The following is a 23,203-nucleotide window of genomic DNA, read 5'->3' on the forward strand; positions in this document are numbered from 1 at the left end:
TATCGGAGGTCACCAAGCAACTGTGGGCTTGAAGCAATGCTTGTAAGAGCCTTTTCTAGCTACTCCCCCACCTTGTTGCCCCCCAATTTAGACTCTACAAGGTCCTTTCTGGGAGTGCAGCAACACCCTCACATGTTGGGGTTGCTCCATCAGTTTATCAAACAGCTGTGGACTATCCCAGTACACAAGAATGTGCTCTATGGAGTGTAACGATCTCATATATGGTGTAAAGGTTATGGCATCTGGTCCACAGGATGAGGTTTCCAGTCTATGACCTGTGATCCATGGCTATGGGGAGTGATGTGAGGTCCATGAGCTGGAGTCTGGAAGTTACAGTCAGCAGTTTGTGCTGCTCCTGCCCATGTGCTGCAGCCTACGATCTGTGGTCCAACAAGTGATGTCTCTAGGATGGGGTCAACAGCTCACCAGGTGTGACCATAGTCTATGGTCTCTGATCTCCGGCCCACGGTGCAGAGGCTGTGGTCAGTGACCTGCTCTCCATGTCATTGCCCCAGGAGGATTTTCTCTTGCTCCTGCTCTTCCTGGGCTGTGCATATCCCTTCTTATCCTGCCTCACCCCCTTCCCACACTGCATTCCATTAGCTAAGATGTCACTTTTCACCTCAGGCTCCTTGGAGGCCTCCATGCTGGTGAGCAGCCAGCCCAAGGGCAGAGAAGAGCACCAACAGGATCAGATAACCCTGTGCCTGCCCCAAGGACAGCTATTTTGGGAAAGCTGACATGCCTATGAGCCAAGCTGCGCCAGGGAGAAGGGGGACACTGTCTCTCCCAACCTGGAGGTCACACAGCCTCCTTACCTAGCTGAAGCACTGAGCAAGTACTGTCCACACCAGCTCCACAGAAAGAGCAGGGAACAAAGGATGCTGCTATGTGCACTTCACTTATGTGCTGGACAGTTTAAGAAACCCTCTTTAGTCCAATTGGTCCAGCTCCATAGCTGCCCTCTGCAGCATCTCTTGTTCAGAAGGCAGCACTGCCTGGGGATCGACCCCAGCAAAGCTGTCACCACAAAGATGCACACCCTGGGAGCCTTGTGTGTGCATAAGTTCAGGAGTGGCTGCACATGCACATCTGCACATGAGTTCAGGTGTGATCACACATGCACCCCCCCCCCCCCCCCAAGAGATCCAGTCCCACAGCAGGTACACTCAGCCCTGGAGGTGAAGGCAACCTACCCCTATACACAGCAGTTCTGTAGCTGTTTGGCACCCCAGGACATCTTAACCTCGGGTATGTCCAAGCTTGGGGTGAATCCTGCCCTGTGTACCCAGGCAGCCTGCAGTGAACTCCCAATTTCATGGGCTTATTTCCCTGGGTGACGCTCACTGTCTGGGTTAAGCTTCTGTTGTGGGAAGGATGGTAGGAGCAGTCTGTTTCAGGTGGAGTTTCCCCATTTTCCCCTCAGAATGGTAAAGGAAAACTTTTTCGCTCATGTTACAAATTCTCCAAAACTGTCATGGGGAGCAGCCCTAATGCGTCCCTGAGGAGTGGCCAGAGCCCCTACCTGTGTGGCACTGCTAGAGGTATCAGCACCAATGCTGCTAACTGCCAAGGCTGACAAACCTTTGTCCACAGCCCTATAGGTCCTCCTGCATCCTTCTGTGCTGTGTGCTGCTGGCTGCCAGGCCAGGGCCCTGCAGGCTCCTAACATGCAGGGACACAGCCACCAACACAGTCACACTGCTCCTTCCATGGCAAAGGATTAGATTAGAGAGGGATCAGAGGGCAGGTGGTTGAGGCTGCCTGGCTTTCCAGGCCCAGGCCATTCTGCTCATGTTAAGGCAAGCCCAGCCAGGGAACATGTGCAAACTCCTCCCTGCTCACATCCAGCAGGTATTGTTATGAGAGTGAAAAAACTTAAATTTGAATTAGAATACTCCCAGGGTTGAAGACTCCCTCACCAGCCCTTGTAAACTCCCATCACTAACAGTAATATTTCATGCTTGCTATTGAAATTTTGCTCCTTTCCACATGCCTGGATTTAATAGCCAGCCCTTAGACTCCACTACACTTCTGTCTGCTTGGCTGAAGAGCCTCTGCTTCACATCTTTCCTTGTAGATATTTATAGGTGGTGATCAAGTCTTCCCCATCCTCCCCTCTGATATGCCAACCAGCCAGAGTGCCTGGAGTCTCGCTCCACAGCCTATTTCCGATCTGTTAATCATGACTGAGGCTTTTCCCTGATGTGTCTCCTGTTCACTCAGGCACAGACATCACGCCTGGCCTGGTGAGAGTTCCCTGTTCCTGCATGTCTCACACTGGGAGCTTTGTGAGAATCACCAGGGCACCAGGACTGTGTCTGGTGAGCATGACCTGTGCTCCACCATAGGACACACCTCTGCCACATCACACACAGGGTATTTGTCCACAGCTTGGTCAGGCTCTCCATTTGTGCCTCTCTACTGGGGAGATCCGTCTGTTGGCTTGTTTTAATTTAGTTAATGATACAGATGTAGCAGGTACAGCCTTAAGCAGGGGATTAGGTCCTTCCAAGCCACTGTTGTCCAAACTCAAAGCACTCCAACTCAGATACAATTTAGGACAGGGTATAAAACTCACATGGAATAGCACAGATCCATTCTCTTAATTAACACAGTTACCATCATCTGCTAGAGCCCTGGCCTCATTAAGCTATTAACATAGGGAGAGATTAAACAGAGCAAGATGCGTTTCCCCTGGGGCAGGGGGCTAGGGCTATGCAGCCACATGATGGCACTCATGTCTGTGCGCTTGTGCTGTGACACATGCAAGGCATGCTCAGACCATCCAGACAGGGTCAAAGCTGTCAGAGCACACAACCCCAGAGACCAGACAAGGCTGAAGCCAGTTCTTCTATCCCCAGAGACCCACTGCTGCCTCTGGCCTGCTCTCATAATCTCTTCCTGTGCCCACGGCATCACAAAAATCCATCTTGGTCCCACGGACTCGCTGCCTTCTCACAACCCTGCTGAAAGCACAAGGCAGTCACAGCATTGTAGAGCCCCTGCATAAAGTAGGCAGTTTGGGGAGACACCGTCAGTGTTGTGCTTGTGTTCAAGCTGTCATGCCCTGTGCCATCACTCCACACTAGGCATCTCTGCACCCACTTCTCCTTGGTCACCAGCAAAAGCTGCTCCAGGCTGTGAGTGACCAGCGAGCCAACACAAATCTCCAAAGAGCTTTGGGGCTGCACCACCCTGAGATGAGCCATGCCTGCCAGTGTTCTCCCTCCTGTTAGGCATTAACCTGCCCTTTGAGCACCCTCGCAGAGCAGGGCCAGCTCTGGATGCCAGGCGGCCATGCAGGTGACAGCCTAAAAGATGGTGGGATCTACCCAGAGAATTAAGGCTTGGGGAAGATCTAGGATGGGGTGCTACAACAGAGAACCAGGGCAGTTCAGCAGCAGCCAAGCTCTCCCGCCTGCTCCCAAGAGCCTCGTGCGGGACACTGTGCAAGGGACCCAGAACACCTTGGCAGAGCCATTGCAGCAGGGGGCTGCATCCCCTTGCCCTGCACATCTCCAGCAACAGCCTATACATATCACTGCACTGCACCTTCCAGCACGACCTAGATACTCCGCTCGCCTCTGTGCCGTGCATGCCGACAGCTTGGAGGAACAGATGGGCACGGCTAGGCCACTGTGCCAGTGCTGCTTGATTTAATTAAAAACCTCCATGGCTGTAACTTGCTGGCCCTTGACAGAATAGGGGCACAGTCACCACATGAAAGGGTGTAGCCCAATCTAGAGAGCTGCAGCAGGGATGGAGTGGGGAGATAGGACTTCAGGAGCAAGAAGTCCCACCACAGAGCTAGCTGGAGCTGGGGAGCTTCACCCCATCCTGCTCTTGCAATGACACACAAGGGATAGGGCAAAGCCCCACAAGGCCTCTGTCCCTCCTTGTTTGCTGGTCACAGCCTTGCCACCGTACTCGCACATGAAACAGTAGCACTGGGTTGTTTCTGGTCAAGTCTGTTGCCAACCAGGCATGAGGACTCGCTTGCAGGAGATGACTAAAGTTGCAGCCCCAAGGCAGGGATGTTGGTTACTGAGAAGCAGGGAAGATGCCTCATGTGCCATGACTGTTCCCAGCTCCAGCCCTGGCATAGCCCAGTGCAAACTCCCAGCTCAAATCTCAGGGGAGTTTCCAAAGGAAGATGAAGGCCAGCTCAGGCTACCCTGTAACACTGCAACTGCACTATAACCTTTCAACAGCATCATAAGACATGCCTCAAATATTTAACATCCTTTACAGAGGGGTCCCCCACCCCCACTTCCCCCAGACATTCTCAAAGGGCTTTGGGCAACATCATGAGGGTTCAGAGGCAGGAAGAGGAAGCAGAAAGAGCTCCTGGCCACTCCAAAGCAGGATGCTCAGGAAGGCACGTTGCAGTGAAAGCTTTCAGGCATTCTTGGCACCCAGGTTAAAACAGCTCCCCACATGCCCCAGGGACAGGTGTCGGACACCCATGGAAGCATCCGCACTCACCATGCCAGCAACTGCTGCCAGCACAGAGCTGCTGACACCTGTCAGCCATCTCCCAGGACATGCTGGTAGCTCAGGCTGGCACAGCTACCTCTCTCCCTCTCTCTGTTGTGAGGCAGAGCAGCCACCGAAGCAGCCCCTCGGGCCACAATCCCATGCAGACAGGATTGTTTGCCTGAAAAGGCAGAGAAGGGGAGCAGTAGAGCTGTGTGCAGCCCTGATCCCCAGCACGCTGGCAGGATTCAGTGCCAAGCTGCCATGCACATAGCACCTGAGGATGGCTCCTGCCACCAGTCTGGCTCTGGTAGGTGCCTCAGTACTTGCGCATGGGGGAGGGAGATGAGCACACAGCTCCAGGGACTCCAGAATTGCTGTATGGGGATGGGACAAGGCCAGAAAAACATGCAGAGCTTTGGACTAACCCTGCCAGTGCAGTGCTGGACTCAAGAGGTATAACCAGCTCAGGACCCCCAGCTCTGCCCCTCCGTGGCACTGAAACACTGAAGATGGAAATTATTGGCTTTCTGACTCACATTTCTCCAAGAGGGACAACAGATATAGAAAGTGAGATGTCTGGCAACCATTTCTTCACTCAGATCTACAACTCTTCCCAACCAAGTTTCCAAAGGCCACCCAAACCTGCTTGCCACCTCCAGCCCCTGGTCTGTTGTCATTTTACAATAAAATAATACATTTTACAGATGGCAAGCAAGCACCAAGGTGTTCTGGCAGCCAGGGCACCTCTGTCCCCTGACGGGACCCTCGTGGAAGCAGATGGCCAGTCCCACTGGAAGCAAGCACACAACTCAATTGCCATCACTGTGTCAGACCCAAGAGAGAAGACGTGCAACCTCAGGCACATCACAAAACACTACGGCAATGACTTCACTAGGCCTCCTGCTTTTGGCTAAGAGTTACTGCCTGTGTTTCAGATCCCAACAGCATAAGGAAATTAGAAGCAATACTCCATATAAAAAGAGAAAAATCAATATCTCATTAATTAAATCTTTGCACTTTTGCAGGGGGCTGCAGTCATATTTATGAGGGGAAAATGATGTACATGTTTCTCCTGACTCTGGGCCCCAGCAGCAGGACTTGCTTAAGTATAGCCTTCCCAAAAACCCTTGTATCCTATCCCCAGCATCTTCCTTTCTCAGAAAGGTCTACAGCTCTGGTCATTTCAGCCCCAGGACACTCCCATATAAGGGAACATAAATGCTCTGCAGCACCACATCTCTGGAGGCTTTTGCAACACAACCTAATGGCATGTCTCCTATTTTTCAGGAGCCATTTCACCTGGAGGGTCCTCCAGGAAAGCTAAGCACAGCATACTCTTGCAGTGAGCAGTGCCTGCGAAGAGCACTACAGCACAGCTTCCCCTGCGATACGCCTGGAGGACTAGCTCATGCCTACATCAATCTGTGGGGCAAAGCATAAGCCAGGGCCTGCAGAGGAAGCCATGACAACTGCCAGACACCAGCCATGCCTGTCCAGCAGTACTAGGATCACACAAGTTTGCAGTATCTACACCAAGGCCAAAGTGCTAGAGCAAGAGTTGCTCCTCTGCGTCACAGCATGGCCCAGGCCATTGTGGCAATACTGCAGCTAGACTCCCCAGCACTCTCAGGTCAAGGACAGAGAGACAGCGCTCATGGAGGCAGGGCTGAGTCATGCAGGAGACAGCTAACTTGGAAAGCTCACACACAAGCTGACATCCCAGCAGGACCCCACCACCTTTACACAAGGCTGAATTGCTTCTGCTGCTACTCCCAGGACCACAGAAATCAAAGCCCCAAATCTTGGTACTGCTACCAAAGATCCTGTAAACAACCAGGTAGGAAAGTGCTTTCAGCTGCCATTGCTGTCACACAAGGCAGGCTGGAGCAGGGACCAGCAGGCCTCTCCCCCCAGCCTACTCAGCACTTGCAGGCTCAAGGCCATCGAGTCAGCTACAGCACTTCAACCTTTATGTTAGTCAGAGCCCTGGCTCCAGGCTGTGAAATCATTTCTGTCCAGTTAGAAATCCCAGCCCCAGGGAAAAACATCCAATCTTTGAATCCCACAAATGCCTCCAGTCTGCAATCACAGCCCAAAAAACAGCGCTGCAGCCATAGAAGCACAAACAGCAATAAAGGGCTGGCAGCCCACATACCAGCTCAGGCCAGAAAAATCTGAGCTGTGGGTGGAACAGCAATGGAAGAGCCTAAACTACAGGAGTCCACCCTACGCTCTGCACTGTTGGGCACTCATCACACAATTTCCAGACTCCAGAAGCACCACGCATTATTCTAGATCCTGGGAGCATTCAGGTACACTCATCTCTGCTCAAAAACCCAGCAGCTTTGTACCGAGTTATTTATTGTACTGTTTTCTCACCTACAGTTGCTCAAAGCCCTGCAGTCTCAGGAGCTGGCCAAGGTGTGGTTTTACATGACATTCAGTGACACTTGGTGCAGCGACATAAGTAGGAGGCAGCCCCTGACACCCACCCTGTCTCCCATCACTCAGCACAGATCCTTTCCATCTCTTTATAACCACTTGCCATTTTTCTCATTCTTTTCTATTTATTCTAGTTTCATCATCATAAAGATCCAATTTATCTTTGTTGACATAGATATTTTCTAAGGCAAGTTATCTTCTCTGAGGACTGTATTTTAATAATTCAGTCAGCAGCCATGAACTGTAAAGCTCCATTTCAAGCCGCAGGCATCCTTGTCTTGCATTTCAGTACATGGTGCGTAACACCAAAGCAACTCAGCTAAGATGGGAATTTTGAATTTGGTGGGCTTTGAATATGACCAAGCAGGCCCAGACATCTGCTGTGCAAGCTTGGCCAAGAGCTGATTTGAGTACTGTGTGAATCCACAGTCTGGGATACCCAGAGCCCAACTTCCAGGCTCCTCCTGCAGGCAGCTGACTCCTGCAATCACAACTCCAGATTGTTAACAGGGGAAACCTGCTCTTGTTTTAATGCATCTGCTCAACACCACCCTTGTGTGCCTCTTCCTTACATGCCTGCCTGTACACACTGGCCTAGCCAGCATGCTCCATCCCTCACACAGAGAGTATGCATCATCATTCTCCTTGGGCTCACTCACATATTCAACTTCAAGCACAGACAAGAAGTGCAACAGTTCATCTCTAAAGGGAATACAGTTTCATCTTGTTTACCAGTGCAGCAGGACAACTGTACCCGACTCAGAGGCTCTCCCGTGCTGTGTTATGGAGTCTGGCTGTGGCACATATGTCCAATGCTATCACATTTGCACTCTCCTGGCCTGTGAGAATGCACCAGTAGCTACATGCCCCTCTTCAGCTGAGCGGGGAGCTCAGCAGCCTTAGGGTAGATGCAGGGCAAGAGACCCTTCTGAACCACTTTGAGTGCTTTTTCCAGTCCCATGGTATTTAGATGGCTCTTGTGACTGGAAGTCTTTACCAAGCACTCCCACCAAGAGGTGGCTAGCAAGATGGGACAGTTATGTGCCAGAAAAGCAAGAGCAAGGCAGGGAAGGACAAGAACAGCAGGAGGTGAAAGCAGCAGATGGAAGGCCAGGCTGCAGCTTGAGGCAGGCCCAGATCAAGAGGTGCTAGCAGGAAGGATGCCAGAAGCCAGTCTGATTTGGGAGAGGACCAGAAGGAGTGAGGAAGCACTTATGAGCACAACCCCATGTGCCATTGCTGAGCTGCTATCCCTGTGGGCAGGGGGTTCCTACTCTTCTCTCTCAGGCTGGGTAGGCAATTCTTGACACAGCAAGGCCACAGGATTTGTGACATCCAGGCACTTAAGGAAGTTTCCCATGCTTTCATCACAGCTACAGGGATAATTCATCCAGGATCCTACTTTGCACTCTGCCGAGCCAAACCCTCCTTCCACCCCTCTGCCAGCTACCATCCATGTTCCTCCACCTTGGCAATGACAGTCTCTCCAACCAAGCCTCCCCCAAAAGCAATGAATTCTATCTCAAGGTGACCAAAAGGAAACCTTATCAACATGAATACCTACTTTGAGTGGAGCAAAGTGCAACCACTAGGAGTCTGCTCTTATAGACAGGAATACAGTGAATTGCCCTGCTTCAACAGTTGATTCTGCAACAGCCGCATCCTGTGCTCCAGTGGCTTGTGATGTGGAGTGCGAGATCCCAGTCATTAAGGCAGGGAAGGGGGAACAAGGGGACCTGCCACCTTGTGTCCAAGTTCGGCATGACAGAAGCCAAGTCACTCCTTGCAAGCAAGGCCCCCGCTAGTCAGCTGAACACAGGAGCTTCATGTCTCCGAGTATGAGTCTCAACTCCCTGCTCTAAGCTCCAAGTTCTGCACTTTTTCTCTGAAAGGAATGCACATAGGCATTTTTTGGGAAGGGCAAGGGGGAAGTAGTTCCCTATCATGACCTGCTCTAAACCATGAGCTTTTGCCAGGGTTCTCCAGCCATGACACCAGAGACTTCGGTCACAGTCTGCAGGACCCCATCAATTCTCTAGATCAGCCTTAAGCCTTCTGCAGCTCTGAGAGCAACAAGGTCCTGGTCCAAGGGGCACTGACACATTCAGCCTGGAGTGCTGCTGCCAAATCAGAGCTACATCCTTGCAGAATGCTAGAAAGAAAGGTGAAAGTTGTCAGCTGTGTATGACAGCTGACCTGGGTTAAGCAACTGAAATATGGCTGGTAATTAGCAATTAATCAGCAACTAAGAGAAAACAAGAAGCAAACAACTGAAGAAAGCTTGGTTGCAAGCACTGCTGAAACTCACAGATCACAGGGTGCCCTCCTCCTCCAGTCCTGGCTGGCTGCTTTTAGACAAAGCCTGCCTGATCAGAGCCCCTCCTCCTTGCCTTAAGGGTATATCCTAACCACATGGCTTCCTCACTACCACTGAGTATCAGAGAAATGCTGGGAAGCAGCCTCTCCTCCAGAACCCTGCAGCATTCTTTCTGCCCTATCAAAGCACATAGCCTGGTCTCCCTGGCCCAAACATCAATTGCTCTCCCAGCCGCCCCAGGGCCAGGCAAACCCCTGCAGAGAGCTGGGACAGGAGTAGGCTGGTTGGGGGGTAAGGAAGCCAGGGAACCCCTCTGATGACAGCAGCAGCAACAGCTCTTGCCTGCAGCTTTGGCAGCCGCACAAACATAGGCTGCCGCTGGCTGCGCTGCTCAGTTGTGTTTACACATTCACACCGATCTGGTGGCCAATTAGCTCAGCAAAAGGCAGCAACATTGTCAGGGAATCCTGATGTAGGGCATGGTGACTGCCTTTATTTCTGAGGCTGCCTGCAATCCCATGGCTGAGAGCATTTGTCACTACCCCATGATGCCTGCACACAGAAAAGAGGAACGTGTACAGTTGTCCCAAAGGCAGGTTATTCTCTAAGAGATGAGTCCCTTTGGTCCTAGTCTGAACATGCCCTGGTAACTCCTCCAGAGTCTCACAACACTTCTTTGCAAACAGCTGTCACCAGAAAGCAGCTGCTCATGTCCCTAGACTAAGAAGGATCAGGAAAAACATCATTAGAGGTCTGAAGAGATGCTAAGGTCAGACCCTGAACTCCACCCTTCTCACTGCTTTGGCTGGTCCTCCAGCAAGGGGCTAGAGCTGCTCCACAAGTTACCAAGTTGAAGCACAAAGCTACAACCTTATTGGAACCCTGAACCAGCTGTATGGAGAAAGAGGAGACCCCAGGGCTCAGGTACACTACATGCAAAGTCTGCAGAATACAAACAGCACAAAACATTTGAGATAGGACTGAGATGGGTGGGAAAAGCCCAGTTCTGGACAGGAAAAGAGCCGCTCATGGAGCATCAGCTGATTGCATAGCACACAGGCCACAGAACAGCTCCTTGAGGAATCAGGGCAGGCACTGGGGTAGAAAGGGCTCCCTTTCCCTCTCCACATCGTCAACTCTGGTTCAGACAGATCTATCCCCCATCTCAGGCTAGAGCCTGCTGTATATGCTTGCTACCAGCTCACTGCAGATCTCAAGGGCACATCTAATCTCTGCCTGCCCCGAGTCAGACTGTGTATCCTGGGAAGCAATTCCCTGTTGTGGACATGGCTGACTTCACATAGTCACTGTTGCTCCACACAAGCCACACCACCACAAGGCATTTGAAAGCTGTAACAAACTACTTCAACAGTTGTCAAAGCTTTCTTCAGACTCTCCAAAGGCAGAATAATTCACAAAGGGATTGGGAAACCCTTAGGCCCCAGTGTTCCTATTTTCTCAAACACATCACCTTGCTTCTGTTGAGCAGGAAGTCAATTTTTCATCTCCTGCTACAGCAGACATGGAGACCAGTTGATCCTGTCCCCTTTTTGTACAGAAAGGGGATTCTCTTCCTTTCCTCCTTCCTAGAAAAAAAAAGGAATTCAAACTGTCTCACTTGCAACTTGGTTGTCTCTTCCGGTCTCTAACCATGCTTGTTGCTCATCTGGATCCTCCTGCCTTACTTACAAGTGCCTAAAGGTAGCATTCAAGTGGGCCACAAATTTCCAGTTGCAGCCTCACCATCACCAGACGGAGAGAAGTAATTATATGCTGGGCCTCAGTATGATGTCTCTATTAATGTACCTCAAAACATGCCACTATTTCCTCATCTCAGGAAGGCTACTCCAGCCCTGTGCCATGCTGCTGCTAGGCCAGAGTACTCTACAGTTATTGCTGCTGATTCCTGCTTGTGCTTTCAAACAGTTAGAGGTCATTTTGAATTCTGGGCCTCCTTCCCTAAGGGCAATAAATGCCTTCACCTCTGGTGCGACACACTTTATTAGCATGCTCTCTTCCAATACAGAAGCAACAAGCAGAACCAGGCAGGGTAACCCCCCCCCCACCCACCCAATTGCCCTCCTCTGGTTTGACAGTGAACAGCTGATAACTACTTTTTTGAGCATGTTTTTTAGCTCCTACCCTAAGGCCAATCTCCAACATGACTGTTGCCAAGGAAACAAGCTCTTTGCTTTGACAGTTCTGTTTTAAGGATCTCTTGCCTGCCCAGTGAGGTGTCTTAGAAATGGTTGCTTCAGATGCCCTGGTATATTGCTTGTTGCTTTACAGGCATCTAAACACATGCAGTAAAACTCTGCCCAAGCTGGCATGCAAAATTGCAGCTCCCAACTGCCCAAAGACTGAGTATACAAGCTACACGAGAAGAAATTTGTAACTTAAACAGCTAGGAAAACCCTGGAAGCTCTGCTCCCTCTCAGAGGGCAGCATGCCTACTGATGGGCACCTCACACTAAAATCTCCTTCTGACTCCCTGAAGGAGGAAAGGAGGGAAAAGTTATTTCCAATAAATAAAAAAGGTTTAGCCCAGCAGGTCCTCCCAGATGACTGAGCCAGAGATGGATGCTTTGTTGTGCCTAGTTGCAGCAGGGAGTCCCCAGATCCCAGCAGGTGCCCAAGTAGAACAGAACTCTTGGCTGTGGCCCACCAGGTCACCAGCATCATCACATAGACTGTCCCTTCTGGAGAAGGTGAGAGCAGCTCTGCAACTAGGGCCCTAGCAGAACAGTCCCCAGTGCCACAGGGAGATGAATAAACAGGAAGCAAAGCTGCCAAGACAGAGACAAGAGTTCACCAGGGAAGTGCTATTATACTGACCTCTGTTACTGTGTTCAGCTGCTTGGGGTGAAAGAGTTTAAGGATAAGCTAACAGTGAAGGTGCCTTACTAATTACAACACGGAGCTAGGGAAACAGCACTGTCAGCAGTGCGTCATACGGATGGGCCTGTTTTACTATGGCTTCCACCACATGCTCCAACTTGGAGAACAGACCTCCAAGCTTGATGACAGCAGAAAAGAGCACAAAGTTACTGCTCTGACCTGGGAAGAGTGCTCACACAGACACCAAGCACATCCTGTCTCCAGGAAACAGGTCACTGCAACAACCCAAGGGGCCATGGGATCCCAGTAAGTCCTGTGTTCTGGCATGATTATCTTCAAATTTGCTCCCAGTGCTTGCTGCTGAAGGTCAGTGAAGGCTTTCCTACATGTGCAGCAGTCTGCAAGGCCCAGGGTACAGCACAAAAGCCAGATCTTAATCAACACCAACCCCAGCAGGGGCAGGACAGGTCCATCCACGTTCAGCATGCTCACGTCTGAGGCGCACAACACCTCAAGGGCTTTCACATGAAATGATGACCGTTGGCTCCTCTCGAAGAGGCCCTCAGGGCTGTGCTAAGCAGCAGAATGAAAACAAAAAAACCCTGTGTAGCATCTGCTCAGCTGGTGCCACAGGAAGCCTGCTGCTCCCTCCTCAGCTGGCCAATCAGAGCAGAAGTGTCAAAACTCAGTTACCCCCTGCAAACTATGGCTTGAAAGCAGCACCAAAAGCAGTGATCTGGAAACACTGATGCTCCACATCAGGTTGGCACCAGGTAAATAGGCCAAGTTTGCAATGAATGTTGTAAGCTGAAAAACAGCACCTGGAGGAGATGGAGCATTGCATCTGAGCATCACCTGAGGTGAGAAGCAGGTATTTCTCCCTAACCTCTGCTGCCTTCATGAACAGGATCCTCCCCAAGGCGGCAAGGCACTCACAGCTCTGCTGCTGCTCCACAGCCACAGGCAAGCTCCTGGGCCACCTGGAGAAATGCTACTTCCTGGCTCTGTAGTCAACAGATCTCCGCCCTCCAGCCAGTCCCTGTGACACCTGGGAGTCTCTGCAAAGGTGAACCTGAGAGCAGCAGGAGTGACACTCAGATGCAAGCAGCTGTCCACAGAAGTATGTAACCGGAGAAGACTTGTCTGCATTTCAGAATCACAGCACCAGGCATAACAATGAAAACGGTGCCACCACAGCATGCTGCCACAGGGGTGCTGCTCTCCCTTTGCAGCAGGGACCAGCTGGAACACAGGCCTGTGGCCACTGTTACACAGAGCGTCTGCCTGATGCAGGAGGTGCTGTAACTCCTGGGCAGAGGGAGCTGAGGTGTCTGCCTCCTGCCCATGTACCCACCAGTCCCTGTGCCCTCACACTACAGTGGAGGTGAAGCATTACGCTATGTAGATGTGTTAAGCATACACCTGCCTGGCCATCTCATCAGTGGGCTCAGCTCTCTCACCTTCCCAACACTACTTTCTTTATTGCTTGTATTATGTAGCCTCACCTGGGGCCTGGGGACTTCTAATGTTAGTTCTGTCCAAATAGAATGAAGCACAACATCACTGCCTCCAATTCCTGGCTTCTCTCCTTTTGCCCTGTCAGATTGCAAACCTCAGATAGCAAGGCTCTCCCTTCTCCTGCACAGCAGTACTGCCCAGCACAACACAAGGCTCTGACTGCTACCACAGCATGACCAGGCCGTGACAGCACCAGTAAAGCACAAGGCCCTTTCAAAGGAGCATGGAGTCCCATCCTCAATACCTGCCTTCTCAGGCTGATGGAGAAGCAGAGGGACCACTTGCACCTTACCATCACTGAGGCCCTGCTGCTGCATTACTTCATTGCTATAGAGGCCTGGCTGAGAGCAGAGAAAATAGAACTGGACCAGATGGTTCAAGCTGAGCTGACCCAGTAATTCAAAGGAGGAGGGTCAGATACATCTGACTATGTGGGTGTTTAGTGCTGGCATCACCACCAGAACCCTATGGGGTCACTGAAGAGCCAAACAATAGGATGCAATTCAATCTGTGCAGGCACAGCCATCAGATGACCCACTCATCGAAACCACTGGCTGGGCCTCCACCAGCTGCTAAAGGAGCCTGGAGAGAAGCTCAGACGGAGACAAAGTTCGGGCAACAGATACAAAGCCAAATGCTGAGCCAGAGAACAGAGCACTTCCTAGAAGGCATCTGCAAAGCAGACCATGCTCTACAGAGGCTTCAGAGCAGTAGCCAGCACTTGGGACCCAGGAGAGCAAACTCTACAACATATAGTCAGAGCCCACCACGCTCAAGGACTGTCTCCAGGATCACCAAACTGGCAAAAACCCCTGGAAAAGGCAGCTCAAGCACACGTTCACATCCTGCATCACCTCCCTCTTCTCTCATGCAAGGAACTGAATGGTCACACAACACCCTGGACTGGGGTAAAACTAGGTTAAACCTAACCCAGTGAAAAACAAACAAAAACATTAGCTTTAATGCTCATTCCTCCATCTGGCTAACTGCCTGGCCGTGCCAGCACCAGGGTGACTACCCAGATGTAGACGCCTACAGTTACTCAGTCAAATCCAACACCCCTGGAGAGGCGAGAACTTCAAGTGGAGGGAGAAAAGGCAGCGTCTAGCATGCAAGCAACCTCAGACAGTCTTGGGCACACCAGTGCTTCCTTCCATCTCCTTCCAGTGAAAGGAAGGATAAGATACCCAAACTTGGGAGGGAGGCACTCAATTCTTGCTTCATCAGCAACAATCTGGTCTCTGGGATTTCTTTTCCGGATGACAGACCAGCCTGCCATGCACCCTAAAAATACCCCCAAGCCTCCACTCTGCAGACCATGCCAAAACCTGCCAGCAATTCCTCTCACCGTCTGGGCATGCAACAGGGCAGCTCTGCATGACTTGATCCTGGGTATTGTTTTAAATTGTGTTTCTCACTGAGCCTAATGCATTGTGCCAGACAGCTGAGTGGTCACTTTCAGCACTTCTCAGTCCAGCTCCCTCCACCCAGCTGTTTGCAGGGGGATGCTCTATTTTGGTTGCCATGCTGATCTCCAGCCACAGAGGCGGGCAAGCACAGCTGCACTGCTTCTATGAGAACAGCTCCCTTCCCCCAGGCTGAACAGAGTCAACCAAAATCAGGCCATTCAGGTATCAAGTGATACAGATAGGCTGCATTCACTCTTCTCATGCTTGTACACCATCACTTCATCAGCGCTGTCACTGCTTCCTTAGCCAAAGCACCAGGGGCTCGTGCTGGCACAAGAAGAGACTTGTAGCATATGGTGGGCCCTGATAACATCTGTGATAACAGGGCATTTGCACACATTAGTTGGGTACAAGCACAGCCATAAGTAGCAGCCAAAGGATTAAGTTATCCTCGGACAATTACTGCACACAGAAACTGCAACCTGTCATCATCCTTCCCCTCCCCCAGCCATAGGCTCCACATGGCACCAGTGGGTCACAGGCAAGACACCAGTTGCAGGGAGAACCTGTGCCACTTCAGCACATTAGGGTCCTACAGTGTCTCCCCACCCTGGGCCCAAGGCTGAGGGAGCAGATGGAAGTTGCACAGAGCCTCCCACAAGCTGGCAAGGACAACTGGTGCTTACATCTCCCCAGAGCTTCTCCTGAGGGGGGCAGTACTACAGGGCTTGCACACACAGCAGCCTCTCACTGGGCTGCACTGTTACCATCATCTGTGCTATGGCTAGAGATCATAAAAGGCCTGTGGGAGCCTAAACCCTGCTCTCTACCAGGCCTGTGCTCCAACCACTAGACATTCTTCCCATGCACACAGACCAAGATGGATTTCTTACACAAAAGAAATTAGCTGGAAGCACAAGTATTTCCCCAAGACAGAGAAAGCTCCTCCTGCACGGTCCAGCAGGCACACACCTCCATCAGGAAGAGTTTTGGAAAGATGAAGCCAACTTCCAGGAAGGGAACAGTTCCACCAAGCCTGCCTCTCTGCAGAAACAGGGTGAGGAATGCATCTCACCTCCCTTCAGACATCTAGAGACAGTTCCCCAGGCTTTCCTCAGTCAGCAGGGAGCAGTGGGCATGATTCACCAAAACAGTCTGAGCACCTGCTACAGGAAGAGATGAACTACCCCCTTGACTGCAAAGCCCTGGGAGACCAGCCCAGATGTGGCATCTACATCCAGTCAAGTAGACCCAACGCCAGGAATCCAAATAGGAGTTTCTCCCAGCAGGAGAAATGCACAGAAAATGAGCAGGGAGGCTCTGTTACAGTGGGAGAAACCTGGATGCAACGTTCAGCTCCCTGCTCTGCCCCTGAAGCTACTCAGTCTCCTTTCTCACTGCACCAGGGTGGTGCTCTTTGTGCTGCACATGGAGAGACGCTCAGAGCAAGCAATGCTAGTGCCACGGCAGTGCTGCACAGATGAGGTTTCTACCATCTAGAAGGTGTTTTGCCCTGTGCCCTTCTAAGCACAGGGCAAAACAGCCACAAGAAGTCTGATTTTTGCACGTAGCAGCTTCCCATGGGACAAGAGCAGGGTACTGTTCAAACAAAAGGCTTACACAGCTCTAGAGACCAGAATAACTACGCGGAGAGAATAATCCTAGCAAAGACAACCACGCAGTCCAGCCCAAACACTCAGAAATCTGCCGACAACAGCACAGTATCAGCCAAGTGCACAACCACCACCACAGCAGTGAAGTACCAACACTTTCACTGCCCAGGCAGCTTGAACAGGCTCTGCCAGGTCCCATCACAGTTGCAACACTGAAACGCACAGAGGTGGAGCATTTCTTTCCAAGGAGAGGAAGCAACTACTCCACCTCATCCTTGTCCCTCTGAAGGGTGCTGCAGAGAGGCTTTACTATCCAGGCAGCCACACTGGAAGCTGATGGCAGAGGAGTGCAAGGGTAGTGCCTTCCACTCCACTGATTGCACAGAAGCATACACAACATCTTTCCAAGCATCTTCCAGTTACCAGTCTCCTCTGCTTGCAAAGACTTTTAGGGGGTATGTTTGGCTGCACGTGTCTTCCCGTGTCCAAGAAAGGACAGCCTGGCAGCTTCTGATCAGGGCTTGGCCACAGTAGAAGGCCAGCCTGGGGAAAAACTTGCAGTGTCATCATCCACAACAGATCCTGCCCTAGAACTACACAAAACTTCAGATGACACTACCTCTTCACGCAAGCACTTGTTCAGTCATTAAATAACCCCCTCCTGCCCAGCACAGAGCCCATTCACCGAACATCACCATGCACAGGCTGGCAGGATATCATGTTATCATGGGATTAAGCAGCCTTGCTCACACCCAAGTAACTGTCTTTTGGGGGTTCTGTGGCACCATGAGTGATTGTAGCTGTAATTACCAGCAGCAGATCCTATAATTTGTATATGGAAATGCAGCCACAAACCCTCAACAGGTCCCAAAGCATGTCTGCCTGTGACAGTGATCTTCAGCAAAGGGACAGGCCATGGGAGAAAAGCCCCTGCTAGAAAAGGTTATTGAAGGCTTGCTATGAGCTTAAGCATGGGCAGCCCAAGTACAGGCAGGAGGCTCCCAGGTTCATATTTCTCACCCTTTACATATCACACTCCTTCACCACAACAGCCCTCGCGGACCCTTTGATCCAAGAACCTCTTATTCACTCCAGAATTACCTTCCCTTTTAAGCTTCCTGCACCCAGATGAGCCACAAGCAGGTGCTAGGACTGTGAGTCAATGCTCTCCTCCAGGCAGCCTCCACAGTGTCCCCCCATCCTCAACCATACACCATACCACAAGGCTTATCCCAGCCTCAGCCTGGGAAGGGAAGGTTGTCAGCACAGCACTGGAGAGGCAAAGCACTGTGCTTTCCCCCTTCTCCCCCACCCGGGCAGCTGGGCCAGGGTACAACTGCTGCTGCAGACACCAGACATTTGGCTGCCCAGGAGGGCAGGGCAAGCAGACCTATTAGTCCACCCTCAAGCCTGCAAACGTCCTCTCAGAGAAAGGCTGGGCCTTTGGACGGCCTCCACATCTCCCTCTAATTTGCTCTCCATGTAAACATACACTGCTGCAATTTTATCAAGATCAGTATAAAGACCAGCAGCTCCTGACATGGCAAAGAGGCAGCCACCAACAGCCTGATGCTTATTACAGGCCATAAGCGCTAAGCTTCAGCTCCACAATTCAGCAAGGACTCTGCTTTGCAACTGAACAGTTATGAAAAACAAGGTGCTGCCATTTACGAGTCCTTACCAAAATTATATTTGCTTTGCGGCACTTCATTAAAGGCTGTTTTGCCATGCAGCGCTCTGCCCACCGTTGTTATATATCACGGGTAAACACCCTTTGTCTCAAGGGTTATGAGGCTACAGAAGAGCTCCATGCCTCCCGCATAACAAACACGCCGCGTATCGAGTGCGAGAGGATTTATGAGATGCTCGAATACCACCAGACACCCAGACAGCGGCAGGCTTCCCGACGAGGCAACGGGGGAAGCAGGCTGGCCTTCCCCAAGGCGGCGCTCCCCCAGGCCAGGGCTGCCACCGCCCTCGGGAGACACCGGGGATGGAAGAGCCCTGACACGGCAGCTCCCACGAAACGGCCATTTCCAGAGGGCTCCCGGCTCTGCCTCGGCCGGGGGGGGGGGCGCGCCCAGGGCAGGGGGATCGTCACCCCCCCCGGTGGCTCCGGCCCCCGACGAGCCTCGCCCCCGCCCCGAAAGGGCCCCCCCCACCGGGGGGACTCAGCCCTCCCCCCCCTCGCGGCACACACACACACCGGGGGGGGCTCACCCTAGGCCGGCCGCCCCCCACCCCGCCCCAGACCCCCCCCTCCGCCGCGGGCAGTGCCGGGAGGGGCCGGGGCCCCGCCGCCGCCGCCGCCGCCTGTCTGGAACCTTCCGCCGCCCCGGCCCCGCCCCAGGCGGGGTGCGTGCGGTGATACTGGAGGGAGGGGGGGAAACCGGGACGGGCACGACACCCGACGGGCAGCACCGGCGCCGCGGTGACCTTGAGCCCCAGCGGCCGCCAGGGGCCCCGGCGCCGCCCCGCAGCCGGCCGCCGAGGCGCGGGCGGGCCCCGAGGGCAGGGCCGGGGCGGGGCCGGCGGGGCGGGGCGGGCGGCACCTGCCCGGGCGCGCCGCGCCCGACCCACATAACGACACAGCCCCGCGCGCGCCGCCGCCGCCCGCGCGACCGTTACCTCCCCTTCCCCCCCGCAGGGCGGGCGCGCGCCGCCACCGCCTCCCTCCCCCACCTCAGTGATGGGCGGCGTGGTGGGGGGGGGGGAAGCGGCTCGCCCGCCCCAGCCCCCGTACCGGCGCCGCCACTCACCGTCGCGGGAGAGGTTTCCCCTGCTGGCGCCGAGGCAGGCCAGGAGCAGCAGGAGGCTGAGGGCGGGGGGCAGCATGGTGGCTCCCGGGTGCCCGCGGTGCCGGGGCGAGCCGAGCCGATCCGCAGCGGGCGGAGGCGGCAGCACCGGGCGCGCTGCTGCTCTCCGGACTGGAGCCGGCGGTGCGGCAGCGGCGGGGATTAAATAGAGCACGAGGAAGAGACCATTCGCGCCGCGGCGGCGGGGGGGGCCGGGGGGGCCGCGCCGATTCCGCCCCCCTCGGCCCCCGTGTAAACATGCCCGCTCCGGCCGCCGGCCCCCCCCGCGCCCCGCAGAGCGGTGGTGCGCTCCACATGCGCGGCTCCCCGCGGGAGGCAGGTGGGCGCGGGGCGGCGGCGACCGAGCGGTCGCGAGGGTCCCGCTCCCGGTCCCGGTCCCGGGCTGAGGGGCGCGTCTCGGCCTGACGAGGGTCCCGTCCCCGGATCCGCCTCTGGGCTGAGGGCGGCCCCGGGCCGAAGGGGGTCCCGGTCCGGGTCGCTGTCTGAGAGGGGTTGCTGTGGGGGGTCCCGCTCCCAGCCCTGGGCTGTGGGAGGTCCCGGTGGGGGGGTCCCGGTCCCGGTCCCGGTCCCGGTCCCGGTCCGAGAGCGGTTGCGGTCCTAGTCCGAGGGAGGTGCCGGCTCCGGTCCCAGCCGCGCTCGGAGAGGGTCCCGGTGCGTCTCCCGTCGCCGCGGCAGTCCCGTGCCCAGGAGCCTCGCCCAGCCCCGAGCAAGGCCCGGCCGGGGCGCCGGGGCCCGATCCCCGTGAGAAGGCTCGGTGGGGCCTGCGGGCCCGGCCGCTCCCTTGGGGCCCGGCCTGGCGTGGCCTGGCTGCCTACCCTGAGCTTCCTGGCTGCTGCCCCCCGCCACCGGGAACCAAAGTGCTGGGGGTTGGTCTGGTCCCAGATGCCCCCGTGTGGGGGCACTGCTGCCTGTGATGGTGCCACCACAGCCATGTCCCTGGGGCTAAGGGGCGTCTGCTCGGCCAGGGCCCTCTGAGCAGAGTCTCTCCAGGTGGGATTGCTTTGGGGCTGAGTGTCTGCCGGTTGCAGGGTGCCTGGGGGACTGGTGGGTGTCTGCAGGGCATGGAGCTGTGACTGACCTGTGTTTTCTCCTGGAAGCAGGGATCTCAGCAAATCCGGTTGCTTTGAGATGGAGAAGTCCCTCTCTCTCTCTGCCAGAGCCTGTCTGGGAGTTGGGGTCTGGGAAACACATGGCAGAGCCTTGGGGTGAGCCATCTCTCCGTGCCGGCAGACGGGTGGCTCATGTTGGCTGAGGGGTGGAATCTGTGGGAGGCAGGGTTGTGTGCCGCTGTGTACTGCTGCTCTCTAGGGCAGGCTTGGCCCTGCTCATTCCAGAATCTTTCTCTTTAATGCCACGTGCGTGGCATTTCTGGGTTTGTGAGGCAACTCCCGTAACAGCAGCTGTAGCCCTGGCTTGGGCAGCACTTTCCTGTGATTCCTGCAGGCAGACTGGTGAGAACAGACAGCCAGACAACGCGCTGCAAGATGCAGGACAGTTTCCTCAGTGCTTCACGGGGTCAGAAGGACTACAGCGGAAATGCTGAGGTGTGACCCATGCTTGCAGGGGTGGTACCTGCCTGTCTCCAGGCCACAGGATTTAGGATTTTCCCTCTGTCTCTACAGCTCCCCCTTACTGCCCAACCTCACGACAAGTACTTGCTCGAAGTTGCAGCTAATTCCTGTTTGGGGAGAAGTCTACATTTGTTGGCAGCCCTTGGCTGCCAGTCCCTAAAAGTCAATGTTTGGCCTTTGCTGTCCCACAGCATCTCCCAGGCAACTCTTTTCATTAGATGATAACACCCGAGTGCTCGCTCATGCCAACTCAGACAGGTCTGTCTCTGACTCCCTCCTGCAGTCCTAGAGGAGAAATTAATCCCTTTTGTCTGAAGCAAATGAGTAAACTCATTTCACATCTCAGCATAAACTTGTCATTACATGCTTTTATGCTGAGCTTTTCCACACCCCGATGCTCTCCTGCACAAATGCTGTGCAAGAGGGATCTCTGCTGTGGTGTCTCTGTTAGTCATAATCTCTGTGGGAAGGGGCTGTGGGAGGAACAGCTTTCTGGTGGTCAGATTTTTCTGTGCGCTGGTCTGCCCAAATTTTCATCCTGTTTGAACGTCACCCTAAAGCTGATATTGCCTATGAAATGGCCTAGTCGAGCTGACCGTAGAGGAGGTGCAGCTAACCCCAGCTGTGACTTGAGTGTGCAGGGTGCACAGCCACAGCTCGTGGGGCAGATTTTGGGACAACGTGGGCCAAGGGAGACCACAAAGGGCTCTCCCCGGATCCTTAGTTGGAGAGGGGGCTGCTTTTGTAGAAGGGCTTCAGCAAGCTGGGAGATGTGAGAGCTGCTTGAATGAGGTCTTCCTCCAGGAGCAGAGTGAATACCAGCACGGCTCCTCTCTAAGGCACAAGCATGCTCTGATGTGTGAGGGAGGCTCAAGTGGGAGGATGAGACAGGGCAGAGAAGCTGGGGAGGGTCTTGTGGGCTGCCTTGTGTGAAGGGACCACTCTGGGATGGGACTCTACGAGAGTGTGGGTGGCTCCTGGTGCCACATGCCCCAGTTGGGGAAGCAGTTTCCTCCTGAGGGGAGGGTCTCAGGCGACATTGGGTCTCTTAGGGGGGTTGATGGTCCCTCAGCCTCTCCTCAGACGTGTTTCTTAGAGGAGAACTTGGTGAGAGCATCGTGTCCCATGTCTCTTGGGGGCCATACAGTGCTGGGCTGTGCAGCAGACGCGATTCTCTGGGCGATGTTCCCTTGCTGGAGGAGGAAGGCAATGCAAGTGCATGCTGCCTGTGCGTTACTGGCACTAGGTATGGCGCGGCTTTCTGCACGGGACTTCATCACAGGAGATAATCGCTGTGCCTGGAGCCCTTCGCCCCCTCCCTTCGCCCTGCACCTCCCCAGCCAGCTTCTTCCAGCCTGTCACCTGTCCCTGCAGGCAGGCTGGAGGCTGCATAGCTCAGGGCGGTATTTTTAACCCTTTCTCTGTCTCCTGCAAGACGGACACTTTGCAGAGAGCCTGGCTGGCAGCGGAAGGCTGTCCCCTGCCTCTGCTGCCATGGCGATGCCAGGGCACCTCTGTGGGTGCAGCCCCCCCCCCCTCCATCATGTGGGCGGCTCCCATGAGGTGACGGCCCGTGAAGGGCAGGGTGGCTGGAGGCAGAGGAAGGAGAGGTATTCAGCGTACAGCAGGTGCTGAGGCGATGCTCGCCACAACCAATCCCTGTGATTCAGCCGCAGAGCATCTGCCATCGCTGAGAACCGAATGTAACAAACAGCAACAAACGGCCGAGGGGGCTGGTGTCATGCAGCTGCCTCTGTCGAGATGTCTCTCAGCCCCCAGGAATTGGAGTTCCCCTGCATAGATGCGTTCCACCGTGCTCGGGAAGGATGGTACTCCCCAGCTCCACTTTGGTGCTCGTGGCTGGACTAGACACCTCCAGAAATCCCTGCCAGCCTAGCCTAAATCTTTTTGGTTCTCCATTGCTGACCATGCAATGCAGAGCTGCGAGGGTGCAGGTGCATGTTACATTCAAAGCATTGCTGGCCTCCAGGCTTCCTTGCTCTCTGGGAGCATGTGTCCCTCTTGAACTGGGGGTTCAAGTCCTCGACGCTCTCCTACACGTGACAACAGTGGTCTGGCAGTGTCCTACAACCCTCTGTAAAAGATTATGCAAGGTATGGCTATGCAGGGTACAGGTGCAGGACTTTTTTTTCAGCTACACCACTTAGCTAGAGCACCTTTGGGTAGAAGCAACCAG

The 23,203-nt window shown here is 54.1% G+C and overlaps 1 protein-coding gene across 2 annotated transcripts in view; it reads right to left on the reverse strand.

The window, feature by feature from the left end:
* Positions 1-19,549, reverse strand: part of CADM3 (cell adhesion molecule 3) — a 34,059-nt gene extending 14,510 nt beyond the window's left edge. Inside the window, exon 1 of one of the 2 annotated variants that reach the window (XM_068922108.1) lies at positions 19,379-19,548. In XM_068922108.1, the coding sequence (XP_068778209.1) occupies positions 19,379-19,454 (76 nt within the window). In that variant the 5' untranslated portion in view covers positions 19,455-19,548. Of the gene's footprint in view, positions 1-19,378 lie in introns of both variants that reach the window. The other variant, XM_068922109.1, reaches the window with a different exon arrangement.
* Between the last annotated feature and the right edge of the window lie 3,654 nt (positions 19,550-23,203).

The sequence above is a fragment of the Struthio camelus genome, chromosome 30, assembly GCF_040807025.1.
Source record: "Struthio camelus isolate bStrCam1 chromosome 30, bStrCam1.hap1, whole genome shotgun sequence".
In the NCBI taxonomy this organism is placed as follows: Eukaryota; Metazoa; Chordata; class Aves; order Struthioniformes; family Struthionidae; genus Struthio; species Struthio camelus.